Genomic DNA, 16,486 nt, shown 5'->3' on the forward strand with positions numbered 1-16,486 from the left:
GATTAAAACTGCACATTTGTCCTCCATGTCTACTGGGACACACTGTAATAAATTTGCAGGAAATCATTATTTTCTTATCTTTTTCATTTTCTCAGTAAATGTGGTTCCTATCCCCCTGAAAGCTGTCTGTTTAGCCTGATTGGGAGTGCTGGATCATTTATGGGTGAGAGAACCCCTCCTTAAATCTCTTTGGATAAATTTTTGTGTTTACATGCTGTTTTTATGTTTTGAAATTCTGATGCTGATGTACAGGTGTGTTTTAAATTGCCTTGCAGTGTGAAATACTGTACTTGTAGTGCGCAAAAAATATAGTCAGAAACAGAACTAGAATTTTGAATTCGTATTCATTGATTATTTTATTATTTATTCCATTTGCTGTTAACTCCGCCGTAAGTGCATTCTGATTAAGCCGTCTTCATGATTAAGCATTATTTGAGAACGTCTTCTACTTTTTCTTTATTTCTTGCCTGTGATGTTTGTTTACCACCAGTGGCCCAGCAGCACAGCCATAGTGAGCTGCCACTTCTTGCACAGTGATTTTTGCTTCATGCCAAGATGCAAAATGTCTGGTGGTTGCCTTGTAGGACTGTCACAGGTGAGCTACACTGCACCTTCAGAGGTTTAACATGGGTGGTGGGGTATGAAGAACTGAAATGTCATAAGAGTGTTGATTTAACAACACACACATACTTATTAGCTGGTCTAGAGAAGACTAGTGATTGGAGTACTTGAATGTGTCGTCCTTTACCATGTCCTGCCATGTCTGTTTAAAAATCCTGCACGGCCACTCTGGATGTGTATGCTACCTGTGATGCCACTTTCTTTCACATACACTGCTTGTGATGCTACTCTGTCTGGGCATGTGTGCTGTCTGTGATGCCACTCTCTCTGGGCATGAATATTGATGTTCATCGTGTTACCCTGCTGCAGTCATCACACTTGGGTTATCCTGTCATCAGGCGGTCCCACAGTCGGCCGGAATTCCAAAGTCTTGGTCCGGCGTCGGTTGCTGTTGCCTCTTCCCTGACGTCAGTGCGCCAGGGGTATATATAGTGCAACCGATGCCATTTTCTCCAGTCTTTCTTGCCGCGCGGTGCCCGAAGCAGAAGCAGTTCGTAAGTGCCGGTCGGCCGACTCCTGAGATTTTCAAATTCGAATTTCAGACCGAAGTCTTCTATAAAGCTAAGTACCCCGTTGGGGAAACTTTTCTTGCCTCAGACCGATGTCAGAAAAAGTTAACAATTGTATTTCTTGTGGGAAGCAAATACCCCATAAGGATTTTCATTCTTATTGTATACCTTGCCTAGGCCCAGACCACAACGTCACTTCTTGTCAGTTTTGTGCTAGGTTTAATAAGCGTACTATTAAAAGACACTTTGATTTCGCACGACACTACTTCGGTAGGAAATTTAACTACACCATGCCGTCGGATCAACCGACTACCGGCGTGCACAAAAAACGCAAGGATAAGGACAGACAGCCCAGGCCTAAGCCAGATTCCGAGGCCTCGGCTGATCCGGTCTCCGGTCCGCAGTGAGGCTCCGACGCAGCCCCTGACTACCGCAGATCTGGAACCCGAGACCGCTACGGAATTTTTGGCGGAATGCACCAGGCCGACGCAGCCATTTAGTTCAGGTCCTTCCGACGACATTGCTACAAAAGACGTCGGTGCTTCAGAAACGCCATTGGTTTCTGAAGGCGTTTTCAGACCGACGACTCTCACCATTAAAACGTTTTCTAAATCGAAGACTCCTACCGAATCTAAAAGGACTGCTCTTCAGTCTCCTTTTCAAGGCCCCATGCCTAAGAAACAGATGCTCAAAATGGCTGAAGATTTAATTTCTTTAATCAGGGGTTCTCAGCCCCCTCCTGACAAAAGGCCTAGACAAGAGGAAGATTATGCATCCTCTGAACAAGTGTCCATTTCTTCAGACTCCTCTGAGGACCAAGATTACTCCTTCTCTCCTTATGAAGATTCTGATGCTGAGGACTCTATTCCCTCAGCTTCTCCTCCTGAAGACTACTCCTTTAGGGAAACTTTGCACTCTATGAGGGAACTTTTTCACTGGGAGGGGCAGGACTTCTCTGACTCTAAGAAAAGGCTCAGAGAGTTTATTTTGCTCCCTCAACACAAACCACTTGCCATCCCTCCAGTTTTGGACATTGTGGATGATGTCCATTTAGAATCCAGTTTGAACCCTGATTCTCTTCCTCCTGCTCCGGCTAAGCCTGACAGATACTATAGAGTGCCTGATTCACACAAATTTCTTTACAAAAGCCCTGTAGCTGACCCAGAAACTATCTCCCAGGGTCCCAAGGGGGCTAAGGCTTCTATGGCTAAAAACCCAGTACCTTCTGAGAGGGATTCTAGAGCACTAGACAGGTGGGGGAAAAAGGTTTACACCTCAGCCACACTAGCTATGAGGGCACTGAATTGTCAATTTCACATGCTTAAGTATCAGCAATTCCTAATCTCTCAGTTAAAGCAAAGAATTACCACTCTCCCTCAACAATCTGAATTAAAAGAAGTACAGGATCTGTTACACGCCACTGAACAGGTGGGCAAACATAACTTACAATGTGGGTTTGATTCTTTGGAGGCCTCCTGCAGAGCAGCTGTCACTGGGTCCGTTATACGTAGGCATGCTTGGTTAAAGGAACAAACTCTGCCTGATCATGTTAAAGCAAAACTACTAGATGCTCCCTTACAGCAGGATGTTCTTTTTGGAGTTAGAGCAGAAGAAGTTTTAAAGAAAATGGTGGATAAGGCAAAATCTATGCAGACAGTCAAATATTTCCTACAGGTACAACCCCCTCGCTTCAGCAGAAACTGGCCGACAAAAAATTGGTCCTTTCCAGCTACTGACAGACCACAGAGGGGTAAATACAGACGCCCAAGGGGCAGAGGACAACCACAAGCCCAGTACAAACCTCGCCAGTGGGGCACTACAACACAGAAGGGAGGAGAAGACCGGTCTCAATCCAACAGAAGACAAACTCAATGACTTGCACCTCATCTGGCCAAGCAATACTCTCTTGGCAGCCCCCTTGAGGGGGAAACTCGCACTTTTTGCAGACAACTGGCACATTGTCACAAAGGACAAATGGGTCCTAGACATAATTTTAAGAGGATACAAATTCCATTTCCACACCTTGCCAATGAAAAGAGGAATGCCAAACCTGCCACAAAATCAATGGGCAGAGGCACAAAAGCAAATAATAGCTTTCATGGACGTGAGAGCCATTCAGCTGGTACCTACTCGAGAGCAAGGCCAAGGATTTTACTCAAGACTCTTTCTAGTGCCCAGAAAGGACAATGCCTGGAGATCAATTCTGGACCTTTCAATTCTAAACACATACTTACAAGTGCCCAAATTCAAGATGCTAACACTACAGCAGCTACTTCCCATGTTAGGCAAGGAAGCATGGCTAGTAACGTTGGACCTCAAGGAGGCATACCTGCATGTCCCTATCAGACAAAGTTGCAGAAGATACCACCATTTCATTGCAGGTTCAACCCATTACCAATTCTCTGCACTGCCCTTTGGCATATCTACGGCGCCCAGAGTCTTTACAAAATGCCTGGCACCAGTAATTGCATACTGCAGACAAAGAGGAATTAAAATATATCCATACCTGGACGACTGCCTCATCCAAGCAGAAAGCAAAGACATTCTCTTACATAATCTGGCCTTTGTAAAGCATCTACTAAACTGCTTGGGGTACACAGTAAATGAAAAGAAGTCAAATCTAGTACCCTCACAAAAAATGACATTCCTGGGTGCCAGCTTGAATACAACGGCTCAGAAGGCTTATCTTATGCCAGACAAGCAACTACAACTGACTCAATATTTCATGACAATGGCAACAAAGACCCAATTAACTGCAAGAAAAATTCTGCAGGCCTTGGGCTTCATGGCATCTTGCATACTAATAATACCATTTGCAAAGCTGCATATGAGGAAATTACAGTGGTACCTAAAAAGCGTATGGTCTCAACACAGCCACAGCTTGGACACAATGATATCTCTCATTCCCTGCCTACAACAGGAATTTCTATGGTGGTCACAGGCATGTCACCTCAACAAGGATCAGCCTTTCACCTTGCCCCCAGTCAGGCAAACTATCACAACAGATGCTTCAGACTACGCCTGGGGGGCACACATGGCAGGGCAATGCATTCAAGGCCTATGGACCGCAGATCAAAGAAATCTGCACATAAATCAAAAAGAGATGCTAGCTGTACAGAAAGCTCTGACAGCCTTCAAGGATCTATTACATCCAGGACAACTTGCAATAAGGACGGACAACACCACAGTAATGTGGTACATAAACAAACAAGGGGGTACACATTCCTACCCTCTATGCAGGCAAGCAATGATCTTATGGAACACAGCTCTAGCTTAGCAAGTTCAGTAACAAGCTCAATTCCTGCCAGGACAGAAGAACACATTGGCAGACGACCTCAGCAGAAACATCAATGATCCCCACGAGTGGAAACTAGATCCACAAATATTTGCAATGATAACTCAAAAATGGGGCCTTCCAGATATAGACCTGTTTGCCAGTCCTCAAAACTATCAGCTAACAAAATTTTGTACAAGGACATTTCACCAACAAGCTTGGAAAGTGGACACACTCTCTTTCAGTTGGAAAAACCTAACCGTATATGCCTTCCCTCCATTGCCTCTCCTCACAAAGGTTCTTATGACAGTCAAAAAGGAGAGACCACGACTGATTCTCATGGCCCCAGACTGGCCATGCCAGCACTGGTACCCGCTATTGAGAAATATGGCCCACAGCCCTCCATGGATATTGCCTCAAATCCCCTATTAGCTCACGCAACAAAACAATCAGATTCTTCACAGCCAGCTCAAAACTTTAAATCTGGCTGCATGGCAAATCAACTAAACATCCAACCAGCTCGTCTTTCACAAGCAGTTCTGGATGTTATTCTGGAAGCCAGGAGGTCAAGCACCAGGAAGGCTTATTCGGACAAATGGAAAAGGTTTTGTGCCTGGAACCTAGCTAAAGGCCAAGACACAATTCAGCCTCACATGCCTCACATTCTACAGTATTTAGCTAAGATGTTGCACAAAGGACTTTCTTTTTCCGCCATTAAAATCCATGCTTCAGCTATTTCAGCTCACTACAACACGGATCCACCTTTATTTTCACATCCTCTTCTAAGACAGTTCCTCAGAGGGGCAAAAAACATTAGACCACCCAGGAGAGCTCCTACACCAACATGGAACCTCAATTTTGTTCTGGAAAAACTAACGCTACCTCCCTTTGAACCAGCTTTCTCTGCAGATCTTCAGTTCCTATCATGGAAGACTGCCCTGCTCCTAGCAATAACTTCAGCTAGGAGAGTCTCAGAGCTACAGGCACTAATGGCTGTGGAACCTTTCCTAATTTTTCATCAAGACAGTTTCTCTACGAACTAATCCTTCCTTTATGCCTAAGGTGGTTTCCAGTGTGGCTTTAAATCAAACCATCCACTTACCCACCTTCTTCCCAAATCCACAGAACAAAGGTGAGAGAATCCTGCATTCCTTGGACATTCACAGGCAACTTCGTTACTATTTAGACAAAACTAAGGCTTTCAGAAAATCTGACCAGCTCTTTGTATCCTATGCTACAGCTTCTCAAGGGAAGGCTATATCAAAGCAAACCATTTCTAAATGGATAGGTCATTGTATACGTTTCTGCTACCATTAGGCCCCACTCTACCAGGGTAACAGCTACCTCTACAGCCTTTCTCTGGGGGGTTCCAACCAAGGAGATTTTAGAAGCTGCAACTTGGAGTTCCGTACACACCTTTACCAAACACCATCACTTACCTCTTTACTCTAAGACCAGGGCGGGCTTCGCCACTGCAGTTCTGCAGGGCCTTATAGCCTCCAGTAACCCTCTATGATATCTCCACCCTACCTTAGCTTTGGGATTCAACCCAAGTGTGATGACTGCAGCAGGGTAACACGATGAACATAGTACAGTTTTGTACCTACCATAAATGTAGATGTTCGAGTGTTCACCCTGCTGCAGTCCAGGTTACCCTCCCTCCATCCCCTCTGATCTACTGACTAAATCTCTTCAATACCTTACTGATGTATTTGCTTATAGCTGAAGGGATTTTGTGTTTGTGCAGAGGTTACTCCTTTTGGTACTAATTTCTGACCACCTTTTCTGGGGGCACCTGACATCTGGGACAAGAAAAACTGAAGAAAATGGCGTCGGTTGCACTATATATACCCCTGGCGCACTGACGTCAGGGAAGAGGCGACAGCAACCGACGCCGGACCAAAACTTTGGAATTCGCCGATCATGGACCGCCTGACGACAGGATAACCCAAGCGTGATGACTGCAGCAGGGTGAACACTCGAACATCTACATTTATGGTAGGTACAAAACTGTACTTTTATGATGCATTCATGATGTGTGAGCACTGAAGCTTACAAGAGAATGTAGCTACGTGATCCACTATTTCTTCACCCACTCAAGAAGAGGTTCCTTTTGTAAAAAACCTCAGTAGTTTGCGGCCCATTGTCATTAAAATTATGTTTGTTTGTGATAACCAGCAGCCTGGGTTTGACATGTATCCCAGTGAAGAAGCATTAACTAGCCACTGCTGCACTACCTTCTGCTTGACTGTGAGGGTACCAGCAAAGATGCAGGCATTACAAGGATGTAGCCAGACTTCCTGAGCTGCTTGCAAGGGAGTGTGGTGCACATTAGCTGATATAGTTACATGTGTTTGTTGTTCCCTTGGAAATGTTGGAGGCAACTGGAAGAAAAAAGAAAACATTAGCCAGTGATGTTGTTAAATTATAAAGCTGAACATTATTTACAGGAGGACCTAATGCCACAGTTCCATGTGCCATAGATGAAAGGAATCAAGAAACTGTTGCAAATGTTACTGTAAAAGCTTAACTGATGTAGTAAGTAACGTCTGTCTTGATGTTCTTCATCTCACATTGCTGCAGTCATAACTAGTGGGTAGTCCGCTGTCCTCGGTCGGCCCGAATACCAAAGTATTAGGCTGGTGTCGGTCATGGTCGCTTAGATCTGACGTCAGTACGCCTTGGTACTAAAGCGCATGACCGACGTCATATCCCCAGTCTTTCTTGCCGCATGGTCCGAAGCAGAAGCAGCGTTTGCAAGTGCCGTTCGGCGTCCTGAAATTTTCGTATTCTGAGTTTCAGACCGAAACCAAGTTGGGCTAAGTACCCCGTTGGGGAATATTTTTGTCTTTTCTTGCCTCAGTTTAATCCGGATGTCAGAAAAAGTGAATAATTGTATTTCTTGTGGGAAACAGATACCTCATAGGGATTACCACTCTCTTTGTATTCCTTGCTTGGGGCCTGAGTACGACGTAGTCAGGTGTCGCTTTTGTGCTAATTTTAATAAGCGCACCATTAAACGCTGGTTAGATTGTGCTAGGCTTGTCTTCGGTAAGCGGTGTAATTATAAAATGCCGTCGGATCCTCCGACGCCCGCTACCGCTAAGAAGCGTAAGGAGAAATCGGTGAAATCTAAACAGGATGAGTCGTCCGTTCCGGACGCCGGTTCTTTAGAAACCACGGTGGAATCTGTGGATCCAGCCGAGGTTTCAGTTGAGTCTCAGGGGGAACCTTTAATTTTAACAAGATGTGGCCTCTCAGGAGTCGGGTCAGGCTGAGGGGGCCTCTCAGGTGGCTGTCATCCCTTCTCTACATAAGGTGGTTAGGCCTTCTCCCTCTGTCTCTAAGGTACCTTCCAAGGCCAGGCCTGGTTTGTCTTCCTCTGGCGTCAGTCCTTCTTCTGCAGGTTCTGTACCTAAAAAACACATGCTTAAAATGGCAGAAGATTTGATTTCCTTGATTAGAGGTTCTATGCCCCCCCCAGATAAGAGGCCTAGGGTGGAGCCAGAGGTGGAAGGATTAGAACACTCTTCAGATTACTCTGAGTCTTCGGCTGAAGACATTCAGGATTTTCCCCCTTATTCTGATTCAGACGCAGAGGATTCCAGTCCTTCTGCTTCCCCTCCAGAGGATTTTTCTTTTTCAGAAACCCTGCATTCTATGAGGGAACATTTTAAATGGGAAGGTCAGGATTTCTCTGATTCCAGAAAGAGGCTTAGGGAATTCCTATTTTTGCCACAACATAGGCCCTTGGCTATACCCCCTGTTTTGGATGTTGTGCAGGATGTTTTCTCTGAGGCTTCCCTTAACCCTGACTCTTTGCCTCCTGCCCCGGTTAAGCCAGACAGGTACTACAGAGTGCCAGAGGCTCATAAATATTTGTATAAGAGCCCTAGGGCTGACCCAGAAACTATTAGCCAGGGACCTAAGGGTGTCAGGGCTTCTGTTGTAAAGAATCCAGTTCCTATGGATAAAGACTCTAGAGCTTTGGATAGGTGGGGTAAAAAAGTGTATACCTCTTCCACTCTTGCAATGAGGGCTTTGAATTGCCAGTTTCATATGCTGAAGTACCAGAATTTTCTCCTTAGTCAGTTGAAATCTAAGGTAGATGCTTTAGCAGAGGGCATAGAGTGTAAAGAATTACAGGATTTGGTTCATGCCTCTGATCAGGTGGGTAAGCATTCTTTGCAGTGTGGTTTTGATGCTTTACAGGCCTCTTCCAGGGTGGCTGCCACTGGATCAGTTATTCGTAGGCACGCCTGGCTTAAAGATCAGAACTTGTCAGAGCATGTTAAAGCTCGTATTTTGGATGCTCCCTGCAGTCTGAAGTTTTGTTTGGTTCTCCTGTGGAGTCAGTCTTGAAGAAAATGGAAGACAAAGCTAAGTCTATGCAGACTGTTAAGGATTTTTTGCAGGTGCAGCCCCCTAAGTTTAGCAGGAATTGGCCCACTAAGAGATGGGCTTACCCTTCTTCTGATTTACAGTCTAGGGGTAGATCTAGACGTGGTAGGGGCAGAGCTCATGCACAGGGTTCTTTTAGGCCTAGGACGTGGAGTTCCCTGCACAGTCTACAGGTGAGGGCAGGGGCCAGTCCTTTCGTAAACAGACCCAATGACCTGCATCTTCAGCTGCCCGATCCTTCCTGTCAGGCAGCTCCTCTGGGAGGAAAGTTGGCACTTTTCAGGCAAAACTGGCTTTTAGTCACCCAGGACAAATGGGTGCTGGACATTATAAACCGAGGTTACAAGTTTTATTTCCACACATTGCCCCCTTTCAAAGGCATGCCAGACGTTCCTCCTCAGCAAAAGGTGGAGGCTCACGAACAGATTTCTTTACTTCTACAAATGGGGGCTATCCAACAGGTCCCTCCGTCAGAAGTGGGCCTAGGATTTTATTCTCGCCTGTTTCTTGTGCCAAAGAAAGGAAACACTTGGAGGCTAATTCTGGATTTGTCTATTCTCAACACATACCTGGACATTCCAAAATTCAAAATGTTGACTTTACAACAACTTCTGCCTCTGCTAGGCAAAGATCATTGGATGGTAACTCTGGATCTCAAGGAGGCTTATCTTCATATTCCTATCAGGCCCAGCTGCAGGAGATTCCTGCTGGCTGGGGCTTTACATTATCAGTTCTCTCCGTTGCCCTTTGGCTTATCTACTGCGCCCAGGGTGTTCACAAAAGTTCTGGCTCCAGTGATAGCCTTCCTAAGGTTAAGAGGAATACAAATTTATCCTTATTTGGACGATTGCCTGATTCTTGCTCAAGACAAAGACAAGCTACTTCACCATCTTCAGTATGTTATGGCAGTGTTAAGGTGCCTAGGGTATTCTGTGAACGAAATAAAGTCCAGTCTAGTACCCTCTCAGGACATGTGCTTTCTGGGTGTGAGACTGAATACAGCCTCTCAGATGGCGTTTTTGACCCCGGACAAGCAAAGAAATCTTACCCTGTATTTCCAACAATTGTCTCTCCTGTCCAGGCTGACTGCAAGGACAGTCCTTCAAGCCTTGGGGTTCATGGCATCTTGTATTCTGGTGCTTCCCAATGCCAAACTGCATATGAGGAAGCTACAGTGGTATCTCAAAAGTGTATGGACTCAACACTGCCACGATTTGGACACTATCATTCAGATAATACCTTGCATTCAAACGGAGTTTTTGTGGTGGGCTCAGGAATGTCACCTAAACAAGGGACTCTCTGTGACCCGGCCAGAGGCGAGTCAGATCTTAATGACAGATGCCTCAGACAAGGCTTGGGGAGCACACCTCAATGGAAAATGGGTTCAAGACACGTGGCCTGCCAGACTTCAACATTTGCATATCAACATGAAGGAGATGTTAGCAGTCCAATTTGCATTGATGGCTTTCAAGGATCTACTTCAACTAGGACACGTGTTGATTCAAACAGACAACACTACTGTCATGTGGTACATCAACAAGCAAGGGGGAACTCATTCGTACCCTCTTTGCAGACAAGCTATGATTTTGTGGGAGACTGCTCTCAGTTTGCACCTCACTCTTCAGGCAAGGTTTCTGCCAGGAGCACAGAACTCCTTAGCGGATGTTTTGAGCAGACAGATGGTGGATCCCCACGAGTGGAAATTGGATCCTCACGTATTTCGACAGTTGACAGTGCTTTGGGGGACTCCAGACATAGATCTGTTCGCTTCCCCACTAAATTTCCAGCTGCCAAAGTTTTGCACAAAGCTGTTTCATCCGGAAGCTTGGAAAGTGGATGCTCTATCATTCAGTTGGAACAATCTTCACGTCTATGCCTTTCCTCCTCTGCCTCTCCTTCCCAAGGTGCTCTTGAAGGTCAGACAGGACAAGCCCTCCATGATTCTAATAGCTCCAGATTGGCCACGTCAGCACTGGTACCCTCTACTGAGGAGTTTAGTACGGGAGCCTGCTTGGCCTTTGCCATCAGTTCCACACCTTTTGTCCCAGGCAGGCAATCATTTCCTCAATGTAAGGTTACAGTCCCTGCATCTGACAGCCTGGCATATTCGGTTCTAGACCCTGGAGGGGCGCAGCTTCCTCAGCAAGTTTTGGATGTTATTTTGGAGGCCAGACGGCCTAGTACAAGGAAAGTTTATGCTGATAAATGGAGGAGATTTTTTCTTTGGAGCCAAGCAAAGAGCTTTGATGTTTCAGTTCCTAATTTGAGTGTTTCTCTTCAGTATCTTACAGAATTACTAGACAAAGGTTTGTCTTTCTCCTCTGTGAAAGTTCATGCTGCAGCCATTTCTGCTCACTATGATTGTGACCCACCATTATTCTCTCATCCTTTGTTTAAGCAATTTCTTAGAGGGGCAAAGAACATAAGACCCCCACGTAGAGCTCCTACTCCTGCCTGGGATCTCAATTTTGTGTTGGAAAAACTCACTTTACCACCTTTTGAACCTGCAGCTACATCTGAGTTGAAGTTTTTGTCTTGGAAGACTGCTTTTTTGTTGGCCATTACGTCTGCTAGAAGGGTATCTGAATTACAGGCTCTTGTGGCAGTTGAGCCCTTCCTGATTTTTCATAAGGATAGGGTATCCCTTCGTACTAACCCTACTTTTATGCCTAAAGTTGTTTCAAATGTGGCCTTGAACCAATCTATTCATTTGCCTACATTTTATGCTGATCCCCAAAATAAAGGGGAAAAAATTTTGCACTCTTTGGATATTCACAGGCAGTTGCGTTATTATTTGAGCAGAACTAAAGGGTTCAGACAGTCTCAACAGTTGTTTGTTTCTTTTGCTGTGGGATCTCAGGGGAAGCCTGTTTCTAAACAAACTATTTCTAAGTGGATTGGCCATTGTATTGCTTTTTGTTATTCTCATCATGGTAAGGAGATTCCGGCTGGAATCAGACCTCATTCCACTAGGGCTACTGCCACTTCTACTGCTTTTTTAAGGGGTGTAGCTACTAAGGATATTTTGGAGGCAGCTACTTGGAGTTCAGTGCACACTTTTTCTAAACATTACCATCTCCCTCTTTACTCCAAATCTAGGGCTGGGTTTGCCACTGCAGTTTTACAGGGCATGTTAGCAGCTCCCAATGCTTTATAATTTTGCCATCCTCCCTTTACCTTTGCTTTGGGATTCTACCCACTAGTTATGACTGCAGCAATGTGAGATGAAGAACATAGTACAGTTTTGTACCTACCATAAATGTAGATGTTCGAAGATCCACATTGCTGCAGTCCACCCATCCTCCCTCCTTCCCCACTGTAGTTTGGGGTGGTTGTGTGTTTTGGGTTGTAAATATTGTTTGTACATGGGTGGTTGGATGTTTCTCTGTGTTTTGGCTATGGCCTTTCTTTTTAGGGCCTTCTGACATCTGGGGCAAGAAAGACTGGGGATATGACGTCGGTCATGCGCTTTAGTACCAAGGCGTACTGACGTCAGATCTAAGCGACCATGACCGACGCCAGCCTAATACTTTGGTATTCGGGCCGACCGAGGACAGCGGACTACCCACTAGTTATGACTGCAGCAATGTGGATCTTCGAACATCTACATTTATGGTAGGTACAAAACTGTACTTTTTTTTACTCCAGGTTGCTTACTGTGTGTTCGGAGCTCCAAGCAGTGTTCAGAATAACACCAGTGAAGGCAAGATGAAGACTTAGAGCAAGTGCTGTAAAAGCTCTTCTTAGCTGGAGGTCCAAACTGTAGTGATATCCATGGTAAAAATGCCTACTGTGGACAATTGTCTTCATAGGTTCATAGGTCCATAGGTAGGTACTAGGCTATCAGCCCTAGGGCCTATACACGCCTAGCCATAACGATTCCCTGGCTATTGCTTCTCACAAATATTTACTTTCTTGGACCCCTGTCTAGCAGGGCTACTGATGTGATCCCCGGGATGAATTTCCTATCTCTCATCCAATCGTCAAAGTTCCTCTTGAAAAGTGCCATTGAGGGATCTGCCTGACATGTATGGGCAGCCTCTTCCAGAATATGGGGAGTCTTTGGGTCAGGAACCTATTCCTCCAGCATGTTCTATTCATTGTGATGACAAGGTTAAGATCCCTGGAGCGTGTGGCTCGGAGGGATTGGGATTTCTTTAAGTGTAGCATGTCCAACAAGACTGGGTTTGACATGGCCTTTTATGTTAGGCAGAGATCGCCTCTGAGTAGGTGGTATGCGACAGAGTATAGCTGGAGTTTCTTTAGACGGTCAGTATAAGGCATCTGCTTTAGGCCTGTGATTCTTTTTGTGAGGTATTTTTGCTGTTTTTCTAGTTGTTGCAGATGTCTTGTGAGGTACTTACTAAATGGGGGGATTGTATTCTATAATAGGTCTAATGAGGGATGAGTACAGACGGACAATGACCTCCTTTTTTCTAGATGAAAAGCCCTTCGTGATGAGGCATGCCATGTAGAAGGGTTTTCTAACTGTTGTGGCTATGTGGTTGTCAAAAGTGAGACCACTGTCCACCTGTTTCCCTAGGTCTCTTATCACACTTTTGGTGTTTAGTGTACTGCCACCTATGTGGTAGTTCACAGGTATGTGTTTTTTTCCCAAAGGGGACAGCTATACATTTTCTGGCATTTAGCTTGAGCCCATGGCTCTGGCACCAGGCATCTGTTTCAGTAAGGCCCTTTTGTAGTATATCCACATTATTTGGGGATTCAGTAATGGCTCCCAGCTTGTAGTCATCTGCGAACTTTGTAAGCCAGAATCCCTTAGTGTTGGCCTGTACTTCAGAGAAGTAGATGACAAACAAGAGTGGTCCCAGGACAGAACCTTGCGGTACACCACTTGTCTGGAGCTGGATTTGGAGTCGGCTATTTTTACAGTGTGTGTTCTGTCAGTAAGCCAGTTTGTAACTCATCGAGTGACATAGGGATTAATGCCCAGCTTAGTAAGTTTATCTGTGATTCCAGAGTGGGAGATAGTGTTGAAAGGCTTGGTGAGGTCCATGTAGGCTTTGTGAACCACCTTACCCTCGTCCACGGCTCTGGAGACTGATTCGAAGAAGTTGATCAGGTTCAGGAGGCAGGATCGGCCCGGTAGTTCCTGAGATACAAAGTGGCTCCCTCCTTCTGGAGTGGGATGACTGTAGTTGTGCGCCACTTTGTGGGCACGAAGCCAGAGGTGAGGCTATGAATCAACATGACACATAGGTGAGGTGCCAGTTCATTTTGTAGTTCATGCAGTACACAGCCCGGGATGTTGTCTGGTCCCATGGATGCTGTATTCATGGCTTTGGAGAGTGCATTTTGTACCTGAGTGGCCGTGATTACCAGAATTTAGCATTCTTTCGGTATTGAGATGGGCCCTTTAGGGGGTGAGAGGGGGGTGATTGCACTGAATCTATCTGCCAGGATATTGGCAATATCCTTGGGATCAGTCTATCTAGTTCCATTCTGCTGTAGCTCAGAGCAGATCTGAGTATTGCCATTTAGATTCTTGACATAGCTATAGAATGCCTTGTCGTTATCTTTGGAATCTTTGGCAATTTTGTTTTCGTATCTAGCTTTGGATATTTTAGGAGGGATCTCAGCTTTCTACTGAGGCTGGCGAGGGAGTTTTTTTGAATCCTGGGTTCTTCTTCTTTTCTGCATCATTTTCTTCCTTCTGTTGTTTATGGCAGGAGACCATCAGATTGGCTTCCTTTTTTTAGAGGACAATGTCTTGGTTCTATTTGAGATGGCTCGGTCCATGCACGAGTGATTGTGCTGGTACAGCACCTTAGTGTAGGATTCAGCAGTTGAACTTCCAGTTCCCATCTGCATGGGTGTCATGACGTTTGTTACTTTTGACTTGAGAAGCATGAAGTTGGCTTTGGAGAAGTTTTTTATGGAGGTTTCCTTAAAGGGGGGTGGGGGTGGGATGTGGATGTTAAGGGTGATCAGGTTATGGTCTGATCTGACCAACGAGGAGGTGACCAATGGTGTGGAGCATCAATCACCCATTTTGGTAATGACCAGGTCTAGAATATTGGTACCCCTGGTGGGACTGTGAATTAGTTGCCCTAGGGCATTGGAATTTATGAATTCCAAGAACTGTTGAGCAAAGGTGTTAGTACAGGAGTAGTTTTGCCAGTTAATAGGGTAGTTGAAATCACCCAGTAATATGGTATTTGGTTGCATCTTAATATTTTCCAGTATGTTTAGAAAGGTGTAGTGAGAATCCTGGGGCATGGTGGTGGATCTGTAGCAAGCTACAACTTGTATTGTAGCCTTCTAGTGTTAGCTGCACCTAGAGAATTTCAGATGCATTGTGTTGGGCAGCCAGCCTGGAGGTGTGAATATCCTTGGTGAATATGGACACTCCTCCACCTTTAGTGTTTTGGTCCTGGTTTGGTGGCCGAAAGGTATGGTATGAGTTGTAGCCTGGCATTGCAGGGGTGATCTCTGGAGCTTTGAACCAGGTCTCAGTTGCTGTACAGATATCGATGTTATCCATTTTTAGGAGAGCTTCGAGAGAGTGCATCTTAAGGTTTAGACTTCTAGCATTGAGTAGCATTACCTTCAGATTTTTCTTGCTTGTACCCTCTGTCTCCCTCTGCTAACTCCAGTGGAAGACCTTGTTAAGAGAGATGATTTCTGTTGAGAAAATAGAATGCCATTGCTAATCTGTTTGAATGCAGCCTGTTTGGGAACTGCAAAGAAAGCAAGCAGCTGTTTGACTTTCATTGGCCTTGGCTATGGAGTTAGAATTGCAATTGGCTGTTAGTATACAATATGTGAAGGGTGCATTCTGCCCTTTTTCAGCTTCTGGGAAAAATTCCAGAAAATGAATAGACTTGTTGAATGACTGACTGAAGATCACTTTAGACAAAAACTGGGTATCTGTCCAGAGAGGACCGAAGGGATCTGCTTTGTACTGATTCCTTGCTTCATAACTGCATAAGCATTATTGTTTGATACATCTTTGCTCAAGGGCATTTCCACTCTGTGTAAAGTAGCAGTATAGTGGCTTTAAACTGTATTAAATTCTAAGCATTCCAGACAACTGTGTTAGTGCAGAGGGATAAAGCCCTGATTATGACCCAGGTGATCCAGGTTCAGTTAGTGGCTCGCGCACCTACTGGATCTGATCTAGGGGGAGGAGAGGAGTGGGACAGCTTTGCTAACTTCTGCCCCCTTAGGGGAAGGGGAGAGAATGCGTAGTTGTGGCACACTTTTGTGTGGATGAATCACAGATGGAGACCTGAGACCCCAAAGAAGTGCTGGCTTTAAAAGGGCGCGAAAGTTATGAGGGGTCACATCACTCACAGGAGCTAGTGACATGACCTTGCCGATGCCCACAGCTCAACAAACCTTGTGAATTATGTGGCATGCACAGGGGGAGTTAGGGTAGGAAATAGAAAAAAACGGAACCACCTAATGGCTTCCCAAATGATGGTCTTCTCACTGCATTGCACAAGGAATGAATGTGCCATTTGATGAAGAGAGAGGGTCTTATGGTTAGGAGGCAATAGGGGCAAAAAATAATGTTAATTTTTCATTAGACTGTATAAGGTAAATGCTGCTTAAGTATACTGGTTCTACTCAAGAAAAAAAGAAAACCGTTTCAGGAGCATACATATATATTGCAGAACAATGTTCATTTGTCAGCTCAAAATACTATTAAGTAATA

The 16,486-nt window shown here is 45.1% G+C and overlaps 1 protein-coding gene across 1 annotated transcript in view; it reads left to right on the forward strand.

Annotated features, from left to right (window-relative positions):
* TMEM150A (transmembrane protein 150A) overlaps positions 1-16,486 on the forward strand; it is a 649,158-nt gene that overhangs the window by 393,933 nt on the left and 238,739 nt on the right. Inside the window, exon 5 of the mRNA XM_044084287.1 lies at positions 96-163. Coding sequence (XP_043940222.1) covers positions 96-163 — 68 coding nt within the window. The remainder of the gene's footprint in view (positions 1-95; positions 164-16,486) is intronic.

The sequence above is a fragment of the Protopterus annectens genome, chromosome 9.part0 (assembly GCF_019279795.1).
Source record: "Protopterus annectens isolate FY-2018-M chromosome 9.part0, PAN1.0, whole genome shotgun sequence".
Lineage (NCBI taxonomy): Eukaryota > Metazoa > Chordata > Ceratodontiformes > Protopteridae > Protopterus > Protopterus annectens.